We start from the raw sequence: 21,663 nt of genomic DNA, 5'->3' as shown, positions 1-21,663 counted from the left end.
GGCATGGACCCAAGTACTTGAGCATCACCTGCTGCCTCCCAGGGTGCACACTAGCAGGAAGCTGGATCGGAAGTGGAGCTGCGACTTGAACTGGGCACTGGGACATGGGATGTGGACATCCCAAGCTGTGTCTTATTTTATGTTTTAAAAGATCTATTTTATTTATTTAGAAGGCATAGTTCTGGAGAGAGGTAGAGACAGAGAGAAAGGTCTTCCATTCACTGGTTCACTCCCCAAATGGCTGCAACGACTGGAGCTGAGCTAATCCGAAGCCAGGAGCCAGGAGCCAGGAGCTTCTTCCGGGTCTCCCACATGGGTGCAGGGCCCAGGGACTTGGGCCATCCTCCGCTGCTTCCCCAGGCCACAGCAGAGAGCCAAGCTGCGTCTTCACGCCTGTGTCAGGCGCCCTCCTTAGGAGTTAGATTGTACACTGTGTGCCCTGAGGGGCTTTAAACGGGGGTCAGACTGGGTCTGGTGTACGGTAGCCTTTTGGTGCAATGTTTCCAGTTACTGCTGCCACCGTGTGGAATGCACACTGGGAGGGGCAACAAAGTTTCTACCAGAACGTCGTTTGGAGGTTGGGCAGTGTGCAGGATGAGGCCATGTTAGCTCAGGTCGGGGTGCCGGGGACACAGACAGTGAGCTGATAGGGGCTGCATTCTGGGGCTGCCGTATGTGTGGCGAAGGGGGGCCGGGGAGAGGAGGGAGGAAGGGTGATCCCTAGCGTTGGGCCCAAGCGGGGAAGCTCGTGAATGCTTTGCCCTGATCCTAAGGGGAGCCTCATGTATTCACGAGTCACAGGGTGGGGGTGGGGGGGCGTGGAGATTTCCTGGAGTGTGGGTGAGTCACTCCTTACAGTCAGCAGTCATACTCTACATGCACCACACACGTGTATATGTGTGCCCACATGTGATCCCACACGCGTGCTCTGTCTGCTCTGTGCACATTCCCAGAGTGATTCGCCATTTCCTGTGGAGTTGGTCCAGGGAGTTTGACTCATTTGTAGCAGCAAAGCGTACAGCGCACGCTGAGCTGTTGGTGGGGCTAAGCCTGGCCTCAGGAGGTGACCCGGGAGCAGGCTCCTCCTCTCCCACCTCTGGGGCATGGGGTCTGTGAGCTCAGTTCAGAGCACACGTGTGGGCCTCACGCAGGGCTGAGCTCGGAGCCCCTCATCTGGGAGCACCTCCGCTCCCTACCCCCTCAGTGGTGCTGAGACGGCAGGGGTGGGCATGGGGTGTGTGTTTCAGGCCCCCGCGAGCACTGGCTCAGGAGACGGGAGGCGGGGGAGCCAACGCCTGCAGCTCCCTGGCACCTCTTCCTCAGTTGTTCCCAGGAGCCCCACTGGGACGCTGCTCGAGGTCTACACCGGCGGCCTGCGGACACCACCCCAGCTTTGGACGCCGCTCATCGCCCCTGTCTTGAAAAGTCTCTCTTTCTCCGCCGTAACTCTCTCCTTGCCTTCCTCACAGCTACCTCCCCCCCAGCCCCTGTGTCACTGTGGACACAGGTGTTCACGCCCAGGTGCCCACCCCCTTCCCCTAGTGATCTCATTGTCACCTCCGTGCTTCTGTGGTGGCTCACTCTGGGGTTCCAGCCCTGCCCTTGCCCCAGAGCCTCAGGCCTGTTCCAGCCGCAGCTCCACCAAGCCCTCTGCTCGGCAGGTCTGACGCTACACGTCAGTCTCCAGGAAGGCAATGGTGGGTGCCAGGATGCTATCTTTTTTTTTTTTTTTTAAAGATTTATTTATTTATTTGAAAGAGTTACACAGAGAAAGGAGAGGCAGAGAGAGAGAAGGAGTGGGGGGTCTTCCATCTGCTGGTTCACTCCCCAATTGGCCGCAATGGCTGGAGCTGCGCCGATCCGAAGCCAGGAGCCTGGAGCCCAAGGTGCAGGGGCCCAAGGACTTGGGCCATCTTCTACTGCTTTCCCAGGCCAGCAGAGAGCTGGATCAGAAGTGGAGCAACCAGGACACAAACCGGCGTCCATATGGGATGCCAGCACGGCAGGCAGTGACTTTACCCGCTATGTGGGGCTAGGGTTTTTGCACCTGCGCGGGAGGATTGTCCAGGTCCCAGCCCCACACTCAGGGCAGGAAGGGGCTGGAATTCAGCTTCCTGTAGAAATCAGAGAGCCGCCAGGTGTCCCTGTGAGAAAACCTCGGTCCATCCGGGGAACGCCTTACGGGTCGCCGGTGGGAAGAGTCACCCGTGTGGCTGTGGGGACCCCAGGCCAGGAGACGAGGGGTCTGGAGACTGAGGAGCAGTCCTCTTACGGTGAGGAGTGAGCGAGGTGTGAGCTGGGCGCCGGGGGCGTGTCAGCTGCTGCCGCTGCCATCCTCGCCTCTTGCTGACCCTTCTAGAATGGGCCGGCAGGGCCACTGTCCCCATGAGACAGGCTCTGCAGGGACCTGGGCTCTTTGTTTCCAGTCCCCCACCCACCACTACTGGGGGGGTCCTCATGACACGTGGCCTGGTACAGGTGGCTTTGGGCCTTCTCCCTTCCCGAGCCCCCTCCGTCTTGCTCTCTCTGGGGCTGTGTGCCCACTGCTCCTCCAAAGTGGGGTGCACTAAGGTATCCATTCTGGGGGCCCTCCTCCCTGTTAGCTGGAGTATTTATTTTGCTGCCTCCCATTTTATGATAGATGATAATTTTGTTGGCAAATTCTTAGCCGTCGTCCGGTTCCTACCCCTGCCTTTCACTGATGCCTTTGGTGGGTGGGTGGGGGGGATTCTGAGTTCCCTGAGAGAGGTTGGGTTTCCTGGTGGGAGGGGACTTTCACCTGGGGGGGGGGGCGCGGCGCTTGGAAGTTCATCATTCTGCGTGCCAAGGATTTAAATAGCGGCATTTTGGCCATGCAACAGATGCCAGAGGACTCCCTGCCTACTTCACACCTACTCCCGGCCCAGGCAAACATGCCGCAGCCTTTCAGCCATGGCCGCCACCAGTGAGTCACGGGCGCGGGAGGCTCCAGGGTTGGCCGGAGGAATTTCCTGTTAAAACACGGCCACAGTCAGCCCATTCTTTGCCCTTTGATTAATATTCACTGTTCATGCCTCGCAACTCGCGATGGGCACCCAGTTTGCAAGTGGAGCTCAAGTGTGGGGAAAAGCAGAAAAAGCAGTCAAAGTGGCCATCCTGGGGCCCTGCGCTTCCACGGCCAGGTCAGAGCCAGGCGGCCAGAGGTGGATCCTGAGCCTCCTGGGGTGTCCCCACCTCCAGGCCATTGCTCCTGTCTCATCTGGCCACCGGCTCCCCTGCAGCCACTTCTGTGCCCGGCAGATCCTGCATGGCGCCTTCCGGGACTCCCTTGCCGAGTCTGTGCTTCTGACCCTTCCTTGGCTCAGCCCCCTGTGTGGCTCAGCCAGGTTGCACAAATGGGCTGCACCTGTGGTGCCTGGCTCCGCCCCCCTCCCCCAGCCCCACCCCCAAGAGGCTCGCTGGGTCCTGAATGGGGCCAACCTCCACCTGCACCCTTGAGACAGCGTGGGGCGCTCTCCCACAGTTGCCATGGGTGGGGTATAAAAACAGTTAACAAAACTATTGGAAATATGTGGCGAAAATTGTCCTACAACATTATGTACTGTTTGTATGTATACATATGATCAGTGAATGTGTGTATGTGGGTAGGTAACTGTTAAAAGATACATTATTTTTGCAAAAGGTAAAATCATGATGCTAGCGATGCAAAATAAACAGTAGGCAAAGGTTTTATGTAGCTCACTAATTAATGAGAAAGCCAATAAAGATATCACAGCTATATTAAAAGAACCCAGTGGGCCAGCGCCGCGGCTCACTAGGCTAATCCTCCGCTTGCGGCACCAGCACCCTGGGTTCTAGTCCCAGTTGGGGTGCCAGATTCTGTCCCAGTTGCTCCTCTGCCAGTCCAGCTCTCTGCTGTGACCCGGGAAGGCAGTGGAGGATGGTCCAAGTGCTTGGGCCTGCACTCACATGGGAGACCAGGAGGAAGCACCTGGCTCCTGGCTTCGGATTGGTGCAGTGCACTGGCTGTGGCAGCCATTTGGGGGGTAAACCAATGGAAGGAAGACCTTTCTCTGTCTGTCTCTCTCTCTCACTAACTCTGCCTGTCCAAAAAAAAAGAGAACCCAGTGTACCACATGGTTATAGTCGGGTTGGAAATGTTAAAATAGTTTTAAAATGTATGCGAAGTGCGAAGTAGTACTTCTAGGGTGGTGGTGAGCCGTGTTCCCTGAGCCACAGCTTACCTTCCTGGAGACAGGAGTGACTCGCATTGCTGCGTTTTCTCCAGCTTGATTTCTGTCCGTACAAGCAGGGCCGGCTGGCCGGGACACCACTACACTTCAAAGCCACGGTTTCTCCGTGTGTTTGTTTCATGCCATGGACTGCATCGAATCTAATATTGTACATTAGACATGTGGCTTTTGAGTGTTTTTTTAATTTTTCAGAAACTGATATTTTGTATCCAAAGAGGCAAAAGAATTACTTTTAAAAAGTGCCCAACTCTCACTCCTTACCAAATCTGTGCTTAGTCTGCTGAATCCATTGGTCCATAGATCGTTGTCCACTGCACTAAAAATTCTTTCCATACCAACAGGAGACACGGGCGTTGAAACAGAATTTTGAGCCAGTTTTAACTTATTTGCAGCAACAGACTGTTGAAAAATATTTCCATATATCAAGTAATGTTCAAGTCAAAGGAACAAGATCCCAGCATCCCTGTAGAGAGAACTGGAAGGAAGTCCCCCCGTGGAGACCTCGCCCAGATTTGAACTTAACCTGGGGTGGACATGGAGGAGTTGGTGATGGCACGGTCGTCAGTAGGCTCCAGGCGCTGTGCACGGGGGCGGGGTATGTGTGGAGGGGTGGGGTTATGATAGCATGGTGGTCACGCAAGGCTGTCCTCTCCGGAAGGCACGTTCCGGCCCCTCCTGCAGGCCCTGCCCTGCCACGCCACGTGCTCTTCCTGCTTCCGACTGTCAGCTGATGAGTCCTGTTTATCCCTTGGAGCCGATACCTGGCCCGTGCCTGTCCCTAATCTTGTGTAGTTTTTGCTTTATTCCTTCTTTTATAGAGATTTTATCTATTGGCTTATTGGTATTTTATAAACATGAGCTCTAGGTTTAGTTATCATTTCTATAGATTTGATATTTAGCTTTATTTTCTAGCATCAGTTTGTAATTTTATCTGTTAATCTGTTTCTCCTATTTTCTCAGCTTATTTATTTATTTAAGAGGCAGACAGAGACAGAGAGCTCCCCAGACGCCTTCAACAGCTGGGACTGGGCCAGGCTAAGCTGGGAACGAGGAGCTGAGCCCCGATCTCCCTGTGGGCAGCTGGAACCCCATTACGTGAGCTATCACTGCTGCCTCCCGGGGTCTGCATTAGGAGGTTGGAATCAGGAGCCGGAGCCAGGTATTGAACCCAGGCACCCCAGTGTGGGCTGAGGGGTCTTAGCTGCTGAGCCAAACGCCCACCCCCTAGCTTCTTGAGCTGAGTGCTTAGTTCATTTATATTAGTTCTTACTTGCTTTATTATAACCAAGTTTAAAACCATGAATTTTCGCCTTATTACACAGTTTACCATACCATGTTCCAGTTGTTTTGTGATTTGCAAGTAGTCCACATTCTTAGCTTTTATTACTGCTTTGACCCCAGAATTATTGGACTATTAAAAAATTTCCAAAGAATTTGATTTTTTTAGTTATCAGCATTATTATTATTATTTTTTTTACAGGCTGAGTGGACAGTGAGAGAGAAAGAGAGACAGAGAGAAAGGTCTTCCTTTGCCGTTGGTTCACCCTCCAATGGCCGCCGCAGCCGGCGCACTGCGCTGATCCAAAGCCAGGAGCCAGGTGCTTCTGGTCTCCCATGGGGTGCAGGGCCCAAGGACCTGGGCCATCCTCCACTGCATTCCTGGGCCAGAGCAGAGAGCTGGCCTGGAAGAGGGGCAACCGGGACAGAATCTGGCGCCCCAACTGGGACTAGAACCCAGGGTGCCGGCGCCGCAAGGCAGAGGATTAGCCTATTGAGCCATGGCGCCGGCAATTATCAGTGTTATTCTTACACTTTTTTTTTTTAGTGCCACAAGTATTTTGGCAGTGTTTGTTCCATGCCAGGAGACATGTCAGGTGCAGGGGATAGTGGAGCGAATGCAGCCGGCCTGGCCACTGTCCTGGGGGGTTCAGCCGCTTGCCACTGTGACACACAGATGCAGCCAGGGTCGGTTACGGTCATGATAAATGCAGTCAGCCCCACCCCACTCCCGCATCTGTGGGTGCTGTGCCCGCAGGTTCCACAGTCGTGGATTGAAAATACTCTTTTAAGGTGCCTCTGAGCCAAGCAAGTACAGACTTTGTTTCTTGCCACTGAGTCCCTAAGCGGCGTGGTAGAAGCAGTTACTGTAGCGTTTACTTTGTGTTAGGGATTGCAGGTGATCCAGAGGTGATTCAGGTACGCAGCAGGACACGCGTAGCTCTGTGCAGATGCCTGTGGATTCGGGTACCCCAGGGGTTCCCGCACGCAGCCCCCTCAGACACTGAGGGCCGACTGAATGGGGGCAGGGAGTCTCAGGCCGCCCGGGCTCTTGTGCGCTTTCTGGCAGGAAAGCTGTCGCTTGGACTCGGTGAACTTTTCCTTCGTCTTACTTCCTTACCTCTTCCCCTGAGCATGAATGGTTTTTAGTATCTGTTTGGCCCCAGGTAAGCAACTAATTTATTTTCTTATATGTAGCTCTGCTTTTTTTTTTTTTTCCCCTGAGGCTTCCCATAAACCCTAAAATCTAAAGGACCTTCAGTTTGTATGAGGTTTGCAGCTTGTGGTTCTACTTGCAATAAAAGTTTAAAACATGTGTAAGTAATGCTGTTACTTTCTGAGCAAACAAACCTGATATTTAAATAAATTAGGTCTTAAAAGAATTTTTATCGGTGTAATACATGCACATGCGTTTTAAAAATCGTGAAGCCCTGGGAAGCCTTTGTGGAACAAGCATCCTGCCTGTGCTCTCCACGCCCGCCCAGCCCCTGGAGCCCGCCCCTTCCCAGCCTTCAGTGGCTTCTTCTGGGAGCTTCTGCCACGTTCCCGTCAATATGCTTTTTCTACAACTTCATTTTTAAAAATTTTTTCTTTTTCATTTTATTTGAAAGACAAGACAGAGACTCGAGACAGAGATCTTCTGTCTCAAGGTTCACTCCCCAGCTACCCACAGATGTCCAGCCTGGCTGGGCCAGGATAAAGCCAGGAGCCAGGAACTCAATCTGGGTCTTCCACATGGGTGGCAGGGACCCAGCCATTTGAGCCAGCACCTGCTCCCCCCCCCCCCCCCCGGTGTGCCTTAGCAAGAAGCTGGAATTGGAAGCAAAGCTGGACTCAGACTTGGAACTCTGATATGGGATGCAAGGATGCTAAGAAGTGTGTTAACTCTCACTCCAAATGCCCACCCCTTGTTTGATTTTTTCTTGTTACAGATAATAAATATATCTGACCCCCCCCCCCCCACTTCACCCCATAGGCCATCATATCTGGTTTTCTGGGGCAACATCTCTTCTAGAGCTGCTGCAGTGTAGACCAGTTGTTCTTTTTGAAAAATTCTGTCCGAAAGGTAGAGTTACAGAGAGAGAGAGATTTTCCATCTGCTGGTTCACTCCCCAAATGGCTGCAGTGGCTGGGGCTGGACCAGCCTGAAGCCAGGAGCCAGGAGCTTCATCTGGGTCTCCCACGTGGGTGCAGGGTCCAAACCACTTGGGCCATCTTCCACTGCTTTTCCACGTGTGTTAGCAGGGGGCTGTATCAGAAGTGGAGCAGCCAGGGCTCACACTGGCGTCCACATGTGTTGCCGGCATCGCAGACGGCAGCTTAACCCATGTGCCACGACACGGGCCCAGCACCACTTGTTCTTTTTTTTTTTTTTTTTTTTTTTTTGACAGGCAGAGTGAACAGTGAGAAAGAGAGAGACAGAGAGAAAGGTCTTCCTTTGCCGTTGGTTCACCCTCCAATGGCCGCTGCGGCCAGCGCATCTCGCTGATCCGAAGCCAGGAGCCAGGTGCTTCTCCTGGTCTCCCATGGGGTGCAGGGCCCAAGCACTTGGGCCATCCTCCACTGCCCTCCTGGGCCAGAGCAGAGAGCTGGCCTGGAAGAGGGGCAACTGGGATAGAATCCGGCACCCTGACCGGGACTAGAACCCGGTGTGCCGGCACCGCAAGGCGGAGGATTAGCCTGTTGAGCCGCAGCACTGGCCAGCACCACTTGTTCTTAAAGCCTGTTACTTGCCGATCAGCCAGGCTTTCCCTTTGCCGCTCCTGGATCGGCTCCCAGGGCTTCCCGTGCCCGGTTCATTCCTGCACTGTGCTCCAGAGCATCCTCAGGCCGTTGTCAAATGCATCATGGGAAAAACAAGCTTGACTTGTTTCCAGTCTCGAGGACTCAGACGCTGACCTCAGCCTCCTCTGCAGGCACAGAGTGGAGCAGGAGATAAATGAACCAGATCCAGCCCTTCACATGTGCACTTGGGGGCTGGGGACGCGGCTGGCCACCCCTGAGGTGCTGGCCCTGCCGTTCCTTGCCAAGCTGGGTGGAACATGGTGGGGACCCATGGCATGTGCGCTGGGGGCCGGCGTGGCTCAGCCACAGGACGTGCGTGAAGCGGTGCCACGGGGCTGGTGTGCGCGATTGCCAGAGAAGCCCTGAGGGTCCAGGTTGTCTTAACAAAAGAAAATGACCCTCTGCACGAGCGAGGGGCGGGGCCGGCCTGACTCTCCGGGGCGGGGGTGGTCCTGGTTCTGCACTGCACCTGTGCTCTTACTTGCTTCGTTTCCATGCCGGGGGCTGCCTCTCCCTTGTAGCTTCCCTTGGCCAAAATTCCTCCAGTATTTGGGTTCCTGGTTTCTCTTTTCTCAATACTGCATTGCGGTGAAGTCTGTCTCTCTCCCCCCCAGGATGTTCAGACAAGTCACTAAATCCTTGCCACGTGAACCTGAAGTGGAGGCAGTAGTCCTGGCTCCGTGGTCGTCAGGGGTAAAGAGCAGATAAGTTACACATTCAGCAGCAGGCGGAAGCAGGCGTTACTTTCTGTCTGTTAACGTAATGAACCAGCCAAGCAGCTGCCGTCCCCAGCATCTGTGTAGCATCCCCACCCCGATGTGTTCCGAGGTTTTCAGTGGGAAAAAGAAATGCTCGCTTCTTACCCTCCAGGTTCTTCATAACTAAGAGCCTCCTTTCAGCTAGTTCATCCTCTGCCTCGCCTCGTTCGAGTCCTGGAGCCATCGCTGCTCACACAGTGGGGCTGTCTTGGAACCACGACCCCATCTCCAGTCTTTCTTCAGAGCTATACCTGGCTGGGGGCGTTCCCGGCATCAGCCCATGCAGTGCCAAGGCCTCCCCCGCTTATACTCCTTTCCCAAAGCCGTTGTGTCTAAGGAGCCTTGTCGCTGTTTCCTAGCACTGGATGTGCAGGACAGCCACAACGTGGGTCCTTAGCATCACGTCTTGATTTTGATTTGCTACACCTATGACATAGGGAGACCCTGGGGAAGCTGGAGAGATGGCCAGTTAGGAGCTGTGACCTGGCTGTGTGCACAGCAGGTACATGGGAGTTGTGTTGAAGCACCTGGGGCCTTCTGCCACGGAGATGTGGGAGAGCGTAGCTGTGGCCTGTGGGAGGGAGACCTGTGTGGCTGTGACCTAACTCTCTAGAGCGAGCTTGAGCGATTTGAGTTCCTGTCTGAGTGCTTGGTGTTTGGATTCTGCGCCCACAGAGGTCAGCATTGTGTGAGTGATCCTGGTGTCACAAAGAGCAGACCAGGTGCTCTCGGAGGGTCTTGCAAGTGCGAGGGTCTATGGAGGCTCTAGAACCTTCTCTCTTTTAAAAGTTTTAGTTGTGCTCAGGATTTGGTATACCATGGGCACGCCGTTTCAGATGCTTCCTGCTGTCTCCTTCCACTGCTGTCCTCTCTCTGTAGCGTCTTCGTCTTTTTCCTTCTCTCTCTCATACCCTGTGTGTGTTTTTTCCCGCTCATTCCAGCTTTTGAATAGAAAAGACAAGACCACCTTTGAGAAACTGGACTACCTGATGTCCAAAGAAGATAACTACAAACGGACTCGGGAATACATCCGAAGCCTGAAGATGGTGCCCAGCATCCCCTATCTAGGTAGGCGTCTGGACTGGCTTTTTATTATTATTATTATTTTTAGGAAAACTGCTCAGGGCTTTAAAAATAAGATGTTTTTACAATTTCTGGTTGAATAAGTTCCAGGAAGCAGCGAGGGTCGTGGATAAGAAGCGATTGGCTGGTTCCTTGGATTGAGACAGGCTGTGGATACTTCCCTGGGGCGGGAACTTTGGTGGGGGCGGGAAGCAAGGGGTGTTCTGCCTCCCCAGGCCCCCCGGGCTGCAGCCCAGATGGGTCACAGTGACGCTGACAAGACTGGTCCCCCCACGATCTCCTGAGCTGGGGAGACTCAGCCCTACGTGCTGTGTTCTGGTTCTCTGGACATTACTAGTACATTTCTGTGTGGACAGAGCTGTAGTCACGACTGTTGATGTCTCTGGCCTGCGTGTTTGCTGTAAGCATTAGGAAGAGGAGAAGTTGCTGTCGTTTGCGATTGCCCCTGAAGATACTTCGCAGCGTAGAGCGTGTAGCTAATAGACAGGCCTCCGCCGTCCGAGCACTTAATGCTGCTGTCTGCATTTCTCTACCATGACTCAGTGCCATCGAGTGGATCTGTCAGACCTGAATCTGTGCTCTGCTGTTGACCACTTACGTCATGTCTGTGGTTTTGCTATGAAAATGTTGCCATGAACATCCTCTTCTACAGGGACTTACGGTATTACCTCTTGATAAATTGCTAGAAATAGGATAACCAGATGAAAACTTATGCAAACATGTATGCCTTTTCATGTGTATTTCCACAGTGCTCTCCAGAGAGGATGTGTTACCTTACACTTTCATTAGACATGGGTGAAATTGCTTTTTCCCCCATATGTAAAAATACTATATTTTCATGCATTTTTTTTTCCTTTTTTTAATCTTGGCCAACTTGATGGGTAAAAAATGTTATAGTTTAGATTTCAGGGTTATAATTTTAGGTAAAAATACCTTTTTTAAAATCTTTTTATGATCTAAAGCAATTTTAATCACAAGGGTAGCTAAGATTTTATAGATGTGACCTGATATTTGCAAGAATCGGAAACATTTTTTTTGGAGATTCTTTTTTTTTTTTAAGATGTATTTATTTATTTGGAAGTCAAAGTTACACAGAGAGAAGAGAGGCAGAGAGAGAGAGAGAGAGAGAGAGAAGAGAGAGGGGTCTTCCATCCGATGGTTTACTCCCCAATTGGCCAGAGCTATGCTGATCTGAATCTAGGAACCAGGAGCTTCTTCCAGGCCTCCCACGCGGGTGCAGGGGCCCTAGGACTTAGGCCATCTTCTACTGCTTTCCCAGGCCACAGCAGAGAGCTGGATGGGAAGTAGAGCAGCCAGGTCTCAAATCAGCGCCCATATGGGATGCCAGCGCTTCAGGCCAGGGCATTAACCCGCTGCACCACAGCACAGGCCCCTGGAGATACTTCTTTGACTGCTGTTAAAATCTCTTACACTGGCCTTAGATTTTCTAATTTTTTTAAAGTCAACTTGGAAAATTTGTTTTTTAGTAGAGAATTGTCCATTTGATCCAAGTTTTAAGGATATTTTCATTTATTTATTGAGCGATCAAGGGAGACAGAGAGACAGGCAGAGAGAGGGAGGGAGGGAGGGAGGGAGAGAGAGAGAGGAAGAAGGAGGGAGAGAGGGGAGGGGAGAAGGGGGAGGGGAGAGGAGAAGAGGGGAGGGGAGGGGAGGAGAGAGGAGGGGAGGACGCTCCTCTGCCTGCTGGTTCCCAGAAGCCTGCAATGGCTGGGGCTGGGCCGGGCTGAAGTAGGAAACTAAGAACTCGGTACAGGTCTCCCATTGTGGGCGGCAGGAACCCAGCTGTTTGAGCCGTCACCGCCGATTCCCAAGGTCTGCATCAGCAGGAGCTGGAGCTGGGTGTTGTGGGCGTCTTAACCAGCACCTGGCCGCCAGGCCCGTGCCCACCCCAGTTAAGAAGGGTTAGCCTGACCAACCGTTCTCCTCATTCAGCTTTTCTAATCGGACTGTGTTGTTAGTATTCTCTTACAGACTTGAGCCTCTCTCTCTATATATATGGTTATATTAAAGTTTGTTTCTCTCTCTCTCTTTTTAAAATTGCCTTGCCAGAGGTTTGTCTATTGGTCTTCCCCAAGGCTTGGGTTTGGGACTTACAGTCACACAGTCTTCCTGCTTTTTGATTTACTGAGTTTCGCTAACCTGGGGTGTGTGCTCTGTGTCTCTTTTAGCACCTCTGACATTGGGCTGTGTTTTTCCAGTGATGCAGAGTGTTGTGACATTGTTTAATTGGCAGCAATTTTTCTTAGTGACACATTAAAAAATGGTACACTTTGTAATAGATGGCATCTTAAATTTGATAAAATCTGGAATTTTCACTTTCGTCTTTTATAATTAATCTCTCCGGCTTTCCTTAAATTGTTCATCTAGTACCGTTTGCGTGTAATTATTGGGTCATTTTCGTATGTGCTAATCTTCTGACTTCAAGGCTACAGAATTTCCTCCAGCTGCCCCTCCCGTTGCGTCCTACATGTTTCGATGCACAGCGTTCACGGTGATGCTCTTTAAGTCTCATAATTATAGTTTTACTTTTTCTTTTAACCAAGTATTATTTAAGGTAGCAGTTTTGTGATTTTTAGGGGCTTACGATTTTTGTGTGTTTTTTTTCAAACTGCCTTATGAAATATAATATGAAATACAATTAATACATAATCTACTTGAAGTTTATGATTTAGTGAATAGAGATGAATGACCGTCCCCACAGCCAATTTTTACCACCGCCACCCCCAGCCACACCCACACCTGTTAGTGGTCGCTTCCGTTTCCCTGGAGCAAAGCCCTCCAGTGTCCTGCCCTCAGCCCAAGGTAAACACTAATCTACTCTGCATCTCCATAGATTGGCGCATTCTAGAACTTTCACGTAAATGGAGTCGTATACTATGCGGTCTTTCTCATAGCATCATGTGTTCAATGTTCACCCGTGTTGGATTGTGAACAAGACGCTGTTCCTGCCTGTTGCCAAATATTCCGTCGTGTAGATACACTACATTTTGTTTATTCATTCATTGGCTGGGCATTTGTTTCCATTTTTTTGGCTGGGATACACAACACTGCCATGAATGGCTAGGGTTCTAAAAAAATACTCATTTTAAATTTTTCTAAACTGGTTCAGAGCATGACTTATATACTCTCTTAGTTTCTGAAAATGTTCGAGATTGTCTTGTGGTGTAATAGAAGATCAGTTTTTGTATATGTTTCATGGGTGCTGAAGAAAATGTATTACTTCTTCAAATTACTCTTATAATTGCATATAGTATTCAAATTGTTATTTGGTGGGGACTTGCTCTCGTCAAGGAGAGAGATACATGTTAGATTCTTCTTGCGTTTCCGGTGGTTTCTGCCTGAACGTGCTCAGCATTTAGACATTTGTAGCAGTTGTGGATTCACTATGAAGTGTCATGCAAAAAAATTGTTTTTGAATTTCTGCATCTATATTATTTTCTTAAAAAAGACTTATTTAATTGAAAGGCAGAGTTATAGAGACAGGGGGCAAGGCAGAGGCAGAGGGGGAGAGAGAGAGAGAAAGAGAAAGGGGGAGAGAGAGAGAGAGAGAGAGATCTTCCATCCACTAGTTCACTCCCCAAGTGGCCCCAACAGTAGGAGCTAGACCAGGAGCCTGGAACTCTATCCATGGCTCCCATGTGGGTGCCGGGGCCCAAGTACTGGGACCATCTTCTGCTGCTTTCCCAGGCACATGAGCAGGGAGCTGGACCAGAACAGCATCCAGGACTCCCATGAGACGTCGGGATTGCAGGCAGTGGCTTAACCTGCTGTGCCACAGCACCAGCCCTGTTCTGTGCAAAATTGTATTCGTTCCATTTGTTGTTTGCTTTTCCTTTTTTGGTATGTTGTTAATTGTGTGATATCTATTTTATTTTTCACTTGCACTTTTAAAATAAATCTTTGACAGTATTTTATTCATTATTTGTTTATTTTCATTTTATTTGCAAGGCAAAGAGACACACAGAAACAGAAGGAGATCTTCCACCCAGGAGTTCACTTACAAATGCCCACAAAACCCAGAGCTGGGCCAGGCCAAAGCCAGGGGCCCAAGGGTCAATATGAGCGTCCCGTGTAGGTGCTTGAGCCCTGGTCTGTCTGCTGCCTCCCAGCGTGCCCGTTAGTAGGAAGCTGGGTCAGAAGCAAAGGAGCTGGGACTCAGACCCAGGCACTCGGACATGGGATGCAGGACGCGGGCATCCTAAGCAACTGCTGTGCCAAACTGACTGTGTTTTAGATTTTAATGTTTGAAGTTGCTTTGTTGTAGGCGAGATCCTTGCCAACATCCTTTAGTTGGACCCAGTGTGAGAGACCTTGCCTTTGGTAGGGATACGTGACTCTCACATTTGTTCCGTCTCTCACCAGGTAATCGGATTGGTTGCCATCCCACACTTCCTCTCTTTACGCTTTTCCTTCCTTTCCTTGTTCCTGTCCCTGGCTTGCCGTTAACTGAAGAGACTTTCTACCTGGCGCCTGGCACATCCCCGTCTCGGGTCCCCCGAGGGCACTGTTGGCACTCGGGTGAGGGCCGCCTCCCGCAGTCCCCCAGCAGAGGGGCCCCAGTGCGCTCACCCCAGGTGTGCTCCCTTCTCTGAGCACAGGGATCACAGCAGGTGCAGGGCCCGTACTGCTGCACTGGCTGCTTGACTGTGTCGTCTCACCGAGTAGCTGCAGCAGCACAGGGAATAAGCCGGCACTGAGAGGTTCCCCAGGGTCACAGGGCTGGACGGTGGCAGAGCCAGGCCTGGGCCCAGATGGTCTGGCTGTCAGCCCTCCGCTCTTGACACTGCCGTCCGCTGACTTCCCACCTCTGCTGTTCAGGTCATTCGGTTCCCACCCCTCCTCGCCGTCTGCCACCTGCGTGTCCTCTGCTGTTTGTGACTTTTGGATGGCCTCCATCAGGCCTTAGGAAGTGCATGAGTGGCCACCACTCTTTCCTGTGATGTTCTCCGTTACAGCACAAAGCAGCGCTGCCTGGGGCTTCCATGGGCCCCTGCCTTGTCCTTGACAGCCTCCTCTCCCCGGCCTCTTGCTGGCAGGTGCTCCCCTGCTTCTGGCTCCAAGCAAGCCCAGGTAACTGCCATACCCCTGTCCCTTCAGCCTGGCACGCATCTCTCTGTCCTCCAGCCAGCGGGTCTACGCTGCCCCTGTTGCCCCAGTGTGACCCTGACAGGGTCAGGGACAGGGTCAGAGGTAGACTCCCCGTATGCTTGGTTCTCTGGTTGCCATGGGGACTCCATGCTTTGCCTAAAAGTGACTGAAAGGAGACACCTGTCCCGGGCTGGTGTGGGCTCCCTTGCACATCTGGTTGCCGTACACGGACCCTGCCCAAATCCAGGTTGTGGTTTCAATACCGGATTCCTCTTGAGAACCCAGCCAATCCCCGGGGCAGCTTTGTTTATCGGAAGGGGAATAGTTACATAATTCCTGGAGAGTGCAGTATAGGAAAAAATGTCTGAAGCCATTTGTTTTTCCCCTGGCAAAGCCCTCCCGGCAGGTCTGTTCACCGTAGGGGTGGGAGGGGCTGGTGTCTGGGAGCAGCTTCAGGTCAGGTCAGTCCTGAGACGTGCAGGGGCTTTGCCCCCCTCCTCCGCCCCCCTGCTTGCCACCCTGAACCCTGCTGCACCACTGATAGGGGTTTTGATTGTTGTAACGTGGGATGATCCTTGCTGTCTGGGTGCGTGGACCTCTCCCACACAGGCTGTGTGTGTGCGTGCGTGTGCACATATGTGCACTGTGCATGTGTGTGTGCTCACCTTTCGTGCACGCCAGCAGGCCCTCCTGTAGCGCTGGCCGCGGTGACTGACCTGTGGGTGCGTGTTCCAGCTCGTTGCAGCGGGGATTTTGGAGCCAGTTGGCTGCACTTCGGTGTCCTGAGTTCCTGGTGAAACATCATTTAAAAACACAGAAGGGGAAGAAACTGATTACATTTAAAAACAAACCAGGCTCTCTTTGAGTCAAAAAGTTCCCTCCAGTTTACTTTGAAGTGTGTGAAGGTGGTGCTGGGGGAGGCTCAGGTTGGTTGTTTGATCTGAGAGCAGCTCCGTGGTGAACCAGGCTGGGTGGGTTACGGTGGCAGGGCAGCCCAGCCGCGCCTCTCACTCTGCTCACCGACTCTGATCTAGGGGCTGCTCCCTCCAGGAAATAACGAAATAAGATTAGGCCGGTGATGGGTTTTAAATGCGTTAGAGCGGATTCTGAAAGTGCTCTCAGCAGCCTGGAAAGCTGTGGTCCCTCCCAGCGCCACACAGCGAGGGGCTGTGACGGTTCTGCGTGGCAGGAGACCCGCCAGACCCTCCCAGGGACTCTGTCGGCCTCACGGCGGGAAGCAGGTTTCCGGAACCGAAGCTGCTCCCTCAAACAAGCCGACCCTCCTGTTCAGTGTTTTGAAAGTCAGCCTCGTTTTAAAATAAAAATTGTGGGGTTCAAAATAAAGCCAAGTTGTGTCCAAGGATGCACCAACCAGGACTGCCGGGACTTGCGCAAAGAAGTGGCTCTTGGTTGAAAAGAAGAGTTTGCTCTGTTGCTGCAGAGCCCCCCAGCACAGAGATGAGGGGGCCCCGGCTGTGAGGCCCAGGCCGGTGTGCACCAGGCCCTGCCTGGGATGTACGCTCCCGCTGTTGGTTACAAGCGGTCAGTGGGCAGGCGTGGACCCCCTGCCCTCAGAAGCTCACAGGCCAGGGCCGATCCCTGGCAGTGAATGAGAAACTAAAAGTGAGCGAGCCTTGGGAAGGGACAGGCAGAGGAGCACAGAGTGGTCCCGCCCAGGGCGGCTCACCAGGAGGGGTTTTCTGGGGAGAAGCAGAGTCCCAAGGGCTGACCCAGCTGCACCAAGAGGCAGGGACGCGAGCATCCCAGACAGGACCGACAGCTTTGCAAGAGCCCTGGAGTGGGGAGGGGCAGGTTTGTTGGAAGCGCTGGCTGCAGCGTGGAGAAGGTGAGGAGGGGGTCATGAGAAGAGCAGCGGGGTCAGGAGGGTCAGGACGGTGGGGTCAGGAGGGTCAGGTGGGGACAGCAGGGTCAGGAGGGTCAGGAGGGTCAGGACGGTGGGGACGGGGCACTGGAGCCCCAGCAGCCAGTGAGGGCTTGTAGGCAAGGGCATGGCCAGATTGGGTTGCGTTTAACTTGCTCCCCTTGGCTGCAGCACAGGGAGTAGCACAGGTCAGGCCACTTGGGGGATTCTGGAGAAGCCCGAGATGAGTCACGGTCGTCCAGGAGTTGCCGGCGGGGAGGGAAAGCCTTTAAAAATAGCTCACTTTAGAGCAGCGTCTTGGAGATGGCTGACACCGCCATCAGCAGACAGCTCCCTTGTCCCTGGCGGGGACACACGGTGTTTCCCTGTGCTTCTGACTTTGGGAATCCGTTTGTGCGCTTGAGCTACAGCAGAACTGAGGGGCAGCAAGGGACAGGCTGAGCTGACAGATGTCACAGGGCTGTGGCTTCCCAGGGGTCCTCGCCACCACCACTCCAAGGCCATCTGGCTGGCCTTAGATCGGCCAGCATGTAGGATAATCCTTTCCTTACAAGCTCTGCCGAAATGTCCCATGCCACGTGCGGGACATCCAGCCTTCTTCTCTTGCAGTTCCCCACCCCATGTGTTTCCAGGGATCCCCAAGGAACACTCATTTGTTCCACATCCCCATCCTGGTTGCATGGTGCCTCAGCCGGCTGCCTGGCGCCGAGCCTCTGATCCCTCCCTCTGGCCGTCTCCTGCCATTGCCGGCCAGGCCCTCCAGCTGTCCCTGTGTGGAGCCAGGCTCCTGCCTCCTCCCTGGGGCACAAGGCTTGGGCATGGATGAGGGGATGTCAGTGCAACAACAGAAGCTTAAGCCTGTGTTCTCCGGCACCTGCTCCAGGGGTCATGGCCTGGCCCTTTTTCCTGTCTGCTCTGGTGGCCTCGTGCTACAGGGTCCGGCCTGCTGCCTGCCCTCCCCAGCTGGAGAGAGCCTTTGGTCAAGCTCCCTCCCTAAGACGATCAACTCTCTCTGGAGCCCAGCAAGCGAGAAAAAGCTTCTGTCGAACCCCAGGCTGCAGCGCCTGTGTCAGCCAGCAGAATGGAGCGCAGGTAGTGGCCCGTCCAGCGCCAAGGCCTTGCCCGTCATCTTGTAGGGCAGGCTGCCACCTGAGTCCAGGTGCCTCCCAGACAGGAAGGGATTGCCTCCACTTTGGGGACTTCAGGGTTTCTTGCCTTGAAATTCACATTTCCCTGGGATTTCATAGTCCTGCTCAGTCCTTGCAGAAGGCCAGTGGATGCTATTAAAATCTCCATTTTATGAACAGAAGAGCCCTCGTTTGACTTACGACTTGACCAGCATCACATGCCAGACGCACTCCAAGTTCAGCTCCTGCTCCCAGAGGGGCTTCTCCCAGCACCAGGCACCTCCACTTCCCTTCTCTGTCTCCACGGTGAGAGCCGTGGAGAAGAGCGAAGGGGCTGTGCTGCCTCGTCGCACCGCCCCTTCTGGAGCGCAGCCAGGACCTGCGGCCGGCCCTTCTCTGAGCCTGCAGAGCCCGTGTTTTGTGCGAGAGGAAGGAAGCGTGCTTTTGTCGCTGGCATCGGCACTCACCAGTCTGCTCCTCTCTGACTTCCTTTGGCCTCTGGGTTTCTAGCGAGGAACTGACAGCAGTAATGACCATGTCGTGTGTGCGTTCTCTGCGGCAGGCGCTGCCCGAGCTCCTCACGTGCAGCATCTCGTCCAGTCCTCCCTCCGAGGGAGGTGCGATTGTCGTCTCAGTAGCCGCAGCCTGCACACAGTCACGTTACGGGGCGTGTACTAGCAAGTGATGAGACCAGCTCTCAGAGCCGGGTCTGACCCCAGAGCCCCGGCCACGAATGGCAATGGCAGAATGCGCCCCACGCTGGCTCTCCCAGCTCCTCCTCCCCTGGGAAGAGAGAGCATCCCCTGGGACCCAGGGGCTCTGGAGGGAGACGTCCTGGTGGGAGGTCCTGCAGATGCGGGCTGGCGCTGGGTGAGGACCGAGTGGACTGAGGGGACCCTCGTCTTCCCCCGGCACACTCTGACTGCCCCCTCCTGCCTGGGCCGGCCCTGGGGAAGACAGGGGCGAGGCGTGGAGGAAGGATGAGCTTCTCCATCCTCAGGGCCCACCTGGAACGTAGGGATGCCTCCTGGCACTGTTTTAGAGAAGGCCTGAGGGTCTGCTCCATTTCCTGCTGCAGGTGGCCTCCAGGTGGCCTCCAGACGGCCCCCGAGGTCCCCGTCCCCTAGTGTGTATGTCCTTGTCTGATTGTGCCCCGTGGAAGCACAGACAGAACACAGGATTTGCTTCTGACAGCGTAAGAAGGAAATAACGGGGTATCGCTTCCGAGCCTAGGTGATAGGAGGGCTGTGCCCCCCACACTGGGTCCCTGCTGCTCTTCCCCTCTCTTGGATCACTCCTGCTGCTGCCGTGTTGTGTGTGTGGCCCCCTCTGGAGAAGCCATCACAGCCGAGATCGAGGCCACGGGAGGAAGTTTAGGAGCAGGTCCTGCCTAAAATTTGAGCCTTCGGGGGAGACGGCTGCTGTGTGGGAAGAGGCATCGGCTAAGACGTGCCCCGTTCCTGGTCCACAGACACAGCCAGCTGATGAGTGCTTGTTGCTGTGAACAGCTACCTTTGGGGCAGACCGCTCCGTGGCCATGGGTAACCAGTGTGGTGCACGATGGTTATCAACGCCCACATGGAACCCTTTGCTGCCTGTTCTGAATTGGGGACATCTCTACTGAGAAACCTACACTGAAGGCTGTGCCATTGACCACTAGGGCAGCAGGAAGTACGGGGCCCCTGTGAAAGCGCATTCAAGGGGACCCTTTGGGCTGGAGGGGTATCTGCTGCCTCGAGGAGATGAACGCGTGTAGCTCTGTAAGGGAGGAGGGGGCCTGGGGACGCGTCATGGACCTGGAAGGGCACCCCAGAAAGGCTGAGGGTCCCTGGCCCTTGTGCAGTTCTGGATTGCAGTGTATGCGAGGCTCGGGATGATCCCACGCAAGGGCTGGGATGGCAGGGCGCAGGGCAGCAGCGTGAGCAGGCCCTCAGAGGCCCGGGAATACCTGCCTGGGGTTCCATGTGGCCACCTGGAAAAGCTGTGGCCGGAAGTGGCATTCAGCGCCCATTCGTTCTTCTACAAACTTTTAAAAATTAGAAAAGTAACACACCGCTTGCCGTAAAAATCATTCCCACTAAAAAGAAGTCTATAAAGTCAAAGTGAAAATCTCGCTCTTCCGCTGCTTGCCAGAGGCCGCCGCTGTCGGCAGCTGATGTCGGCGTCTTGGCAGACATCTGGTCACTGCTAAGACAGACACACCTGTGTGTGTGTGCGGGTGTGTGTGTGTGTGTGTGAGAGAGAGAGAGAGAGAGAGAGAGGGATGGAGAGTGGGAGGGAGGGAGGGAGGGAGAGAGAGAGAGGGAGGAAGGGAGGCAGGGAGAGGGAGGGAGGGAATCTTTTTTAACCCACACGGGACACACGTGGTTTTGCACCTTACATTTTTTTCCACGGAAAGCACTGGGGATGTTGTTCCATGGCCACAAATGTAGCAGCCCCTCAGCCTCCCCTGTGGCTCCGGGGCAGCCTCCTGGACACCTGCCGCCGGCCAGCCACGGCCGCTGAGAAACGCGAGGCTGCTGGACGGTGCCGTGGGGACCGTCCTTCTGCCTGTGTATTGGCTCAGCTTTCTGGAGCGTGGGAAGGGCCGGTTTGTTTGCAACCGCGTGGCAGCTGCCGCTGGAGCGCCCCAGAGGCTGCGGTGAGCAGAGGCCGAGCCCGCTGCCCTTGCTGCTCTCGTCATTGCTGGGTAGCAGCAGCCGTTGGAAACGTGAAACAGAGCACGTGCATCTGCCGTCTACTCCCGGATGCCCAGCAATGGCTGGGGCGGCCTTGAGGCCAAGGCCAGGAGCCTGGAGCTCAGTCCAGGTCTCCCAGGTGGGTGGCAGAGACCCGGTTACTGGAGCCATTACCTGCTGCCTGCTAGGTGTGTGTTAACAGGAAGCTGCTAATCCGGAGCCAGAGCTGGGACTCACGCCGGTGCTACAGTGTGGCTATGGGCTGTGTGCGTCCACCGGGGACTTCAGCCGCCAGGCCAGAAGCCCGCCCATCCTGGCAAACAGGTTTTGATATGCTAAGTGAAAGCTGCCACATGCGTGGTACACACTTGGCGACCTCTCAGGTCTCCTGGGCTCTGGTTAGGCCTCTGGCCGCAGTCAGCCGCCCTCTGCTCTGCCTGTGCTGCCCACCCGAGTCCCTGTGTCCCTAGCACAGCACAGCCCCGCACTGCACTGGTCAGAGCAGAGGCTGCCTGCCTGGCTCGTGGGTCCCCGTGGACAGCAGGCCGACCCAACTCCATGCCTGGCACGCTTGCGTGGGGCCTGGTCAGCATTCTGGCTTTGAGGAGGCCGCCTGCTGCTCTTCCCTCCTCGGAGGGGACTTCTAGTCTCCCAGGAGCCGCCCTTCCAGGCTCTGCTGGGGGTTAGGATGCCCGTGACCCATCCACTCGTGTTCAGGGAGCCCTCTCCTCT

The 21,663-nt window shown here is 54.1% G+C and overlaps 1 protein-coding gene across 6 annotated transcripts in view; it reads left to right on the top strand.

The window, feature by feature from the left end:
• Positions 1-21,663, top strand: part of RALGPS1 (Ral GEF with PH domain and SH3 binding motif 1) — a 260,164-nt gene that overhangs the window by 121,524 nt on the left and 116,977 nt on the right. For all 6 annotated transcript variants that reach the window (XM_062207519.1, XM_062207517.1, XM_062207516.1 and 3 more), the window contains exon 8: positions 9,994-10,120. In XM_062207519.1, coding sequence (XP_062063503.1) covers positions 9,994-10,120 — 127 coding nt within the window. The remainder of the gene's footprint in view (positions 1-9,993; positions 10,121-21,663) is intronic.

The sequence above is a fragment of the Lepus europaeus genome, chromosome 12, assembly GCF_033115175.1.
Source record: "Lepus europaeus isolate LE1 chromosome 12, mLepTim1.pri, whole genome shotgun sequence".
NCBI classification, from domain to species: domain Eukaryota; kingdom Metazoa; phylum Chordata; class Mammalia; order Lagomorpha; family Leporidae; genus Lepus; species Lepus europaeus.
Note: the sequence above shows the minus strand (reverse complement) of the source record. Positions and strands in the feature narration are given on the sequence as shown.